A 6,734-nucleotide genomic window follows, 5' to 3' on the forward strand; every position below is an offset into this window, starting at 1 on the left:
CAATTATAAGGACATAAGTGGGGAGCAGGGGGAAGCCTCTGTCTCCCGAACTGTTCCACCAAAAGGCTGCAAGAACCCTGCTATGCTTTACTTCATGATCTCATGCTTTTTGGCTCCCTATCCTTCTGGAGCATTTTGTATGAATATATTGTAAAGCATAACCTAATAACTATTTTTAAATAGTAATATCAACTTCTTCAGCAATTCCGATTAAGGATTTACATCCTAGGGTGACTATTTACAAAAGCTGTCTGACAATGTTCTCCTACTAAGAATAAGATAATCACTTGGTATATCACCTAGCATTTATTTTTTCTTTGCTGCTTTACCTTTACTTGTAAATTTGTTTCAAAATCATGCAATTTTGAGTCATAAATGAACCTTTAATTTTTGTTTGTTCTTTTTTGTTTCTTGTGAAGAGATCAGAGACAGACTGCTATCTTATTCTTCAAGAATCTCATGAGGTGTCCAACTATTAAATCCTTTAACTGATGGTTTTACTCAATTATAAGTTTATTTTTAAAGTAGTTTTATATATATATATCTTTTATATTTGATATACTTTAGATGTGGCACTATCATCTCATTAAGTCAGCTACTGAAGGATTAAATATCTTGAAAAGAAACGGTATTTTTTCTCCTATAATTTTCAAATCTTTGAACCAAATACTAAATATGTTCAAAAAGAATGCAATTGTCAACGAGGAAAAAATGATCTTTTTTAATGTTTGCAGTAATGGCTGATTTCCACTAAACAACACACACAAACCCATGCAAAATAGGATTTATTTTATTTGTTTCTCTTTTATTATTTGTTTATTTCCCTTTTAGTTCATATTATAAAACAAAACATAGAGCCAAATAATTCGTACAGGTTATGAGAGAGCAAGCACTATACAGTTTGCAATCTAACCTATATGTGAAAGGTTAGATTAACTCTTGTGAACAGAACCTGGTGTAGTATGTAAAAAGCTGGATTGAGAGAAATTCTAGGAAGTCAGCTTGGAAACCTGCAGAAATCAGTAGGTGAGATCCCACTGGCATTTGCCAGTTTAGATAACGCTTCAAATTCCACCAGGATTTAGTAGGTTGGATTATCATGTTTGGCTGCCTCAGTGAGATGTGTGCTGACATTGAGATGAAATAAACACAGTGCAGGCAGGTAAATTAAACTCGGCAGTTTTAAAATGCAACTTATACATATTTTTAGGACGTGCTAGGCTAATACTACTTATAGAGAACTCTACTATTCTTAGACGTAATTACACTGTTATCAAAGTTATCTTCACATTGATTCTCCTGCCCAGTGCTATTAAGAGGCTTTGCCACAAGATGGCATGAACAGAACTGAAGAACTTTTGTCATCGGTTATTTTCTATAATTATTAAACATTTAAGGTACAATTATTTTATTCAGAGCAATTTGTTATAGTTTACTCGCAGGGGAACTTAAGATATATTGCATCTATTTTTACACTGGTTTGGATTTCATATGTAAAACTTACGAAAATATTTTCAAAATCAAAATCTAATGCAAATAGAGTAAGATAGGTTTTTCTATTAGTAAGATGTCCTATATCCATTTAAGTAATCAGTCATATTTTGATAAATTTGAAAACAAAAAGGATAGATTTACTTTCATTGCTTTTCAAGATTTTTATGAATTTCTATAAGAAAATCAAAACAAACAGAAAATGCATCTCAAACAACTTGGTAAGCATATAAATACTCTGAACTGTATTTAAATTTACAATACTTGAACAAATATCACTGTCAAATGTTTCATTCTGAAAGCTAGAGGTAAAACCAAAGTTCACTCTGTTTCATTAAGTATCACACAATTTTTTATGTATTTTATAATTTACGCTGAAAAAAAACCCAAAATTCTTTGTTTTTCCTGCTTTAATTTTACTGATTCTTAGTTCTGTCTCTTATGAAATGAATGTTTCTGACTGATATTATAAAGATTTGTTGGCTACAGCACAGGAAGATTCTCGGCACTTCTATGATTGTCATAATTATCTAAGCACACTTGTTGTGGTTTAAGCCCAGCCAGCAACCAAGCATCACATAGCTGCTCGCTCACTCCACCCCCTCCCAGTGGGATGGGGAGGGGAAAAAAAAAGTTAAACTTGTTTGTCAAGATAAGAAGTTTAATAATGAAAATAAAGTAATAAAAATAATTTTAAAATGTAATAATTTTAATTAAAAGGAATATAACAAAAATAGTGAAAAATAAAACCCAAGAAAGACAAGTGATGCACAGTGCAGTTGCTCACCACCCACTGACTGATGCCCCAGCAACAAACAGCCCCTCCCAGATGACTCCTCCCAGTTTATATACTGAGCATGATGTCCTGTGGTAGGGAATATCCCTTTGGCTAGTTCACGTCAGCTGTCCTGGCTATGCTCCCTCCCAGCTTCTTGTGCACCTGCACACTAGCAAAACATGAATATGCCTTGATTTCCTAGCAACAATATATTTTCAACATTCTTCTCATACCAGTTCCCATACTGAATCTATACACTATTCTAGCTACTAAGAAGGAAAAATAACTCTATCCCAGCCAAAACCAGGACAGTACATTTAGCCTTACGTTTTATATGAAGAGAGGCACAAATGGTTGATAATAAGTTGCAGCTGAATCCATCTGTGAATCCATCTGTAAGAAAGGTTAAATAAAGTACAGATCAAACAAAATCCACTCAACTTCCAATAAGCCTCACTCAGAGCCCATTGACCTCACTTGCAGAACAGCTACCAGAGAAGATACACACTTCAGTGACTTTTGTCTCAGCTCTAGGCCGTGACTTGTCCCCATTCCCACACATAACAATCTCCTACTGAACCGCCAAAGCTTCCAGCTTGTTCTGGATTCACACAAATTAATGTCTCCCATTCAGTAGCAGGAAAAGCTATGGAGATACAGATGTGATAGGTAGGATGAGTGCTGTGGGGACAGCAACATGACCTTGGAGAAAAGAGTTCTGGAGGTGGAGCTGGGGTGGGAGGGATGGGGCTGTACTGCCAAAAATAATACCAGAATAAAGCTATAACTTTATTTGTGAATTATATGGGTAGCCTCTATTAACAATTATTAATAATTATTTTTAGGGGAAAGAATGAAAATACATGGACACCAGGTAAGCAGAATCTCTCATCAATTAAAATTTTTACAGGTCATTTTGCCATTTAATATATTTTCAAAAGCAGGCTGCAATTTTGCTAACACTAACTACAGGATGAGAGAACTCTTATCTCCAGTCCTACATTATCTCACTTGCATTCATGGTTTATGTACATCTCTTTCACCCCTCAGTGATTTCAAAATGGCATATTAGAGTATGATGTTATGCGCTGTAGAGTACAAAAACCTTTTGACTGTTGACACAAGCATACCTAAACTCTTTACGTTTCTCTCAGTTAAACAAGGTAAAAAGCTTACACAGATTTTTGTTTCCTCTCTTTTCCAGGACCCTGTGCCTCCCCCACGGTAAGATCATTTAAGAGAGTGATTAAGGACCTGCAGTCCTTGGAGAACTCAATAATAAATGCTCACATCCACGTGTACCCCTCATAGTAATGAGACAACTGGAAGTGAGCTTTTACTCACTAATTCTGTTTGGACCCTTTTTAGGTCCTGATATGAAATTAGGGAGAACAAAGCATGAGCCGGAAGTGTTCATAGCAGGAGCTCAGGACTGCATCTTCAAAATCAACCTGGCTGAGCCCATGACCAAGTCAAAAGCCTAGAAATGTTGAATATGGTTCAGCCGAGATATAAATTGTTGGGGAAAAGAAATCTTCCATCAATTTGGATGCGTGTCTTAGGCTCTGTTCATCGTAGTAATATTGACTTGATTGCCTCTTAAATCTTTCTGCCAATTTTTTTTTTTGCTACAAATCTAAATAATGTCCATGGAAATCAAATGAGATATCGACACTGGGATATGGATCAACCTCTGTTCCACGAATATATTTCTCTATTACATGCCCACAAACAAAAAATTAATCGCTTCTTGATCTTTTGATTAAGACATCCTTCCAAAAAGGTCATCCAGGACTAACAAGCTTATTTCTCCATGCCTACACCTACTGCTGTGAAAGCTATAACGAAGTTTAAAATACAGTTAGCATTACAGACATCTTCAGATTATGCCTTAAGTTAAAATGTGAAATAAGACCATAAAAGGACAGTGTAGCTTCACAAATCCCACAGTGTAAAAGTACAGAAATAAGAACATTCTTATTCCATTACTCTACAAAGCTTTACTGTTTGTTTCCATTTGTTTTATGGTCTCCAGAGTGGTTCTCAGTTCTCTCACCTGGCTCAATTTGGTCAGTACCATGCAAATGCACAATGTTCCCTCCCCAGGAGCCCACCACTGAAGGGCAGGTCTGTAGTGCAGCATGGATGCACCTCCAGTTTTATTCACCCAAGCTCTCCGTGCTACAGCTTCCAGTCGGAGCTGAGCTCTGACTGGCTGCTCCCAGAGCACAAGCAGAGTGTGCCCATATCTGCCAGAAAACACTGGGCACATGTTAGCAGGGAGTTTTCTGGGATGAAGAGCATTTTTTCCCGTGTGTCTGAACTGCATGTGTTCCCTGGCCTGGCCTTATGCACAGCCATATCCACTGAGAAATATCAACACTGGAGGAGCTGTACTTGGCACACAGCGGTAAAATGCATGAAAGCGGTGTTAAGTGGCATGTATTACAGTACAGTAATGTCTTGCAAATGTAGAACATTATCCAAAATTACTATTGCTATTGAAGGGCTCCAAGAAGCTTCTGGACCTGAGCTAAGCTCAGCACAAATACATTGAAATGCTCTTGGAAAATTCCAGTGGTTTACTTCTTGAGCTTCCACTTAACCGTACAGTCCTTGCACCTCCTTTATTCCCTAACAGTTCTTCAAACTCTCCTTTCATTTCTCTAGGCCTCTGAAGACACTGCCAAAGGAGTATCAGCCCCTTCCTCCAGAGCCGCAGATAAGCAGCCAGTTCTTTCACACAAGGAAAACAATCAGCCAAGCTCACACCTTTCCAATATCAGCAAAAGTGACAAGGTACGGGTACATTCCTCATCTTTACTCCCTGAGAACCAAAACACTCTCCCCAGTCAAACCACGAGACTTTACCTCCATCGCACCTCTGCTTGTACTGAAGAAAAAAAGTTATTTTTTAGACAGCTGTGAATAATTGCGAGAAGTGGTATTATGTGTAATGTGACACTACATTTTTTAAAGAAAAAGCTGCCAAAATAATGGTAAAGGAGTAGAAAAAGCAGGCAGAACTTTAATGAACACTTTGAGCTTACATTCAGCAAAAGAAATTACTAATCTGTAGCCAGAAATCTTGATCCAGCCCATGAGACCAATTAATCCAGACTACATCCCCTCTTGCCCTTTCCATCTTGCCCTCCTCCATCATACAATACCCGTGTCCATTCAGCATCCTGACATGACAGCATGGATGAGCACCGAGTCCTGCACAAACTGCTTGTGTCCAGCTCCATGGCCAAGCTTGATGCATATGTCAGGTTAGGAGTCCAGTTGCTTTTTTCACCCAACACACGTATCTAGTAAGATAAATGTGTGTATGCTGCTCACTGCCATGTAACTAGATGCGTACGTGCTCTCGTCGTGTGACCAAAATGCATATTCATAAATGAGGACTGTGGTGGACACATGCTGGGAAGAAGAATGACACGCATTCATGGGCCACAGGGTATAGTGCTTCCATGCCTCTCAGCAAAGACCTATCGCAGCCAGAAGTTGGGGCAACACTGAGCTGTGCCAATCCAGTCAATTCTTCCTTAAATGGTTTCAATTTCAGTTCATCCGGATACAAATTTGCTTCATTTTACAAAGGTCACTACAAATCCCATGGGGAAAAAAAAGTTTTACAAATCCATGACATAAGTATATACTTCAAGCAGAAGATTAAGGAGTGAGCTGCAAAGTACGGGCTGGGTTTTTTTGTTCTTTCCTGAATGATGCTTAAATTCTTTCATGGATTGGATTCCAAAAGCTGTTGGTTGGTAAGACATTTTATTAATATGAAGTAGCTTCATATTCAGATGTGTGACCTGGCCTATAGCTGCAAAGTTCCAAATCCCCGCCTCAGTAAGGCAGCACATACACTGAAGGCTCTGGGAGAACTCCTATAAGCTGTGTTTGCCAGCAGACATCAGTATGCAGGCACTTGGACTTGAAACGTCCTACTATAAAGCCAAAATCTGAGATATAAATACATGTCATTTCTTTTTCCAGAAGTAACAGGCAACAGAAAAATCATAACTACCAAACTTTACTTCTCATTGCAGTTATAGATACCAAAGTATTTCTGACAGTTTATTTTTGTTTTCTTTATTGTAGTAGGTTTCATAATCACAGACTAAGTGGCACAGACTAAGACCACACATGATCTGGGGAAGGCACTTCACAGATTACCTACACAAGCACTTCACTCAAAATACTTCTCACCCATCTTCAGTCCAGTCACAGCTTTGTAAGGAGAAAGCACAGGTCTGAGCTGCAGCGTAGAGGAGTACGGTGCTACAGCCATTATCTGCTAGACTGTAAGCAAAGCAGTCAAGCCCCAGATGTGATTTAGGAGTGTAAGTCCTATTTCCCAACAAGATTTGGAAGACATAAAATTAAACACGTCATTATTTATACACTCTATAAACAGCCTCATTAAAAAAAAAGGGGGGGGGGGGCAGTGGCAGAG

The 6,734-nt window shown here is 38.2% G+C and overlaps 1 protein-coding gene across 1 annotated transcript in view; it reads left to right on the top strand.

Annotated features, from left to right (window-relative positions):
• The window catches only part of CLNK (cytokine-dependent hematopoietic cell linker), a gene marked incomplete at its 5' end in the record, with an annotated part of 25,296 nt that overhangs the window by 2,754 nt on the left and 15,808 nt on the right, over nucleotides 1-6,734 (top strand). Inside the window, 2 exons of the mRNA XM_010142970.1 lie at nucleotides 3,474-3,493; nucleotides 4,940-5,068. Of these exons, the coding sequence (XP_010141272.1) occupies nucleotides 3,474-3,493; nucleotides 4,940-5,068 (149 nt within the window). The remainder of the gene's footprint in view (nucleotides 1-3,473; nucleotides 3,494-4,939; nucleotides 5,069-6,734) is intronic.

The sequence above is a fragment of the Buceros rhinoceros genome, unplaced genomic scaffold, assembly GCF_000710305.1.
Source record: "Buceros rhinoceros silvestris isolate BGI_N320 unplaced genomic scaffold, ASM71030v1 scaffold17869, whole genome shotgun sequence".
NCBI classification, from domain to species: domain Eukaryota; kingdom Metazoa; phylum Chordata; class Aves; order Bucerotiformes; family Bucerotidae; genus Buceros; species Buceros rhinoceros.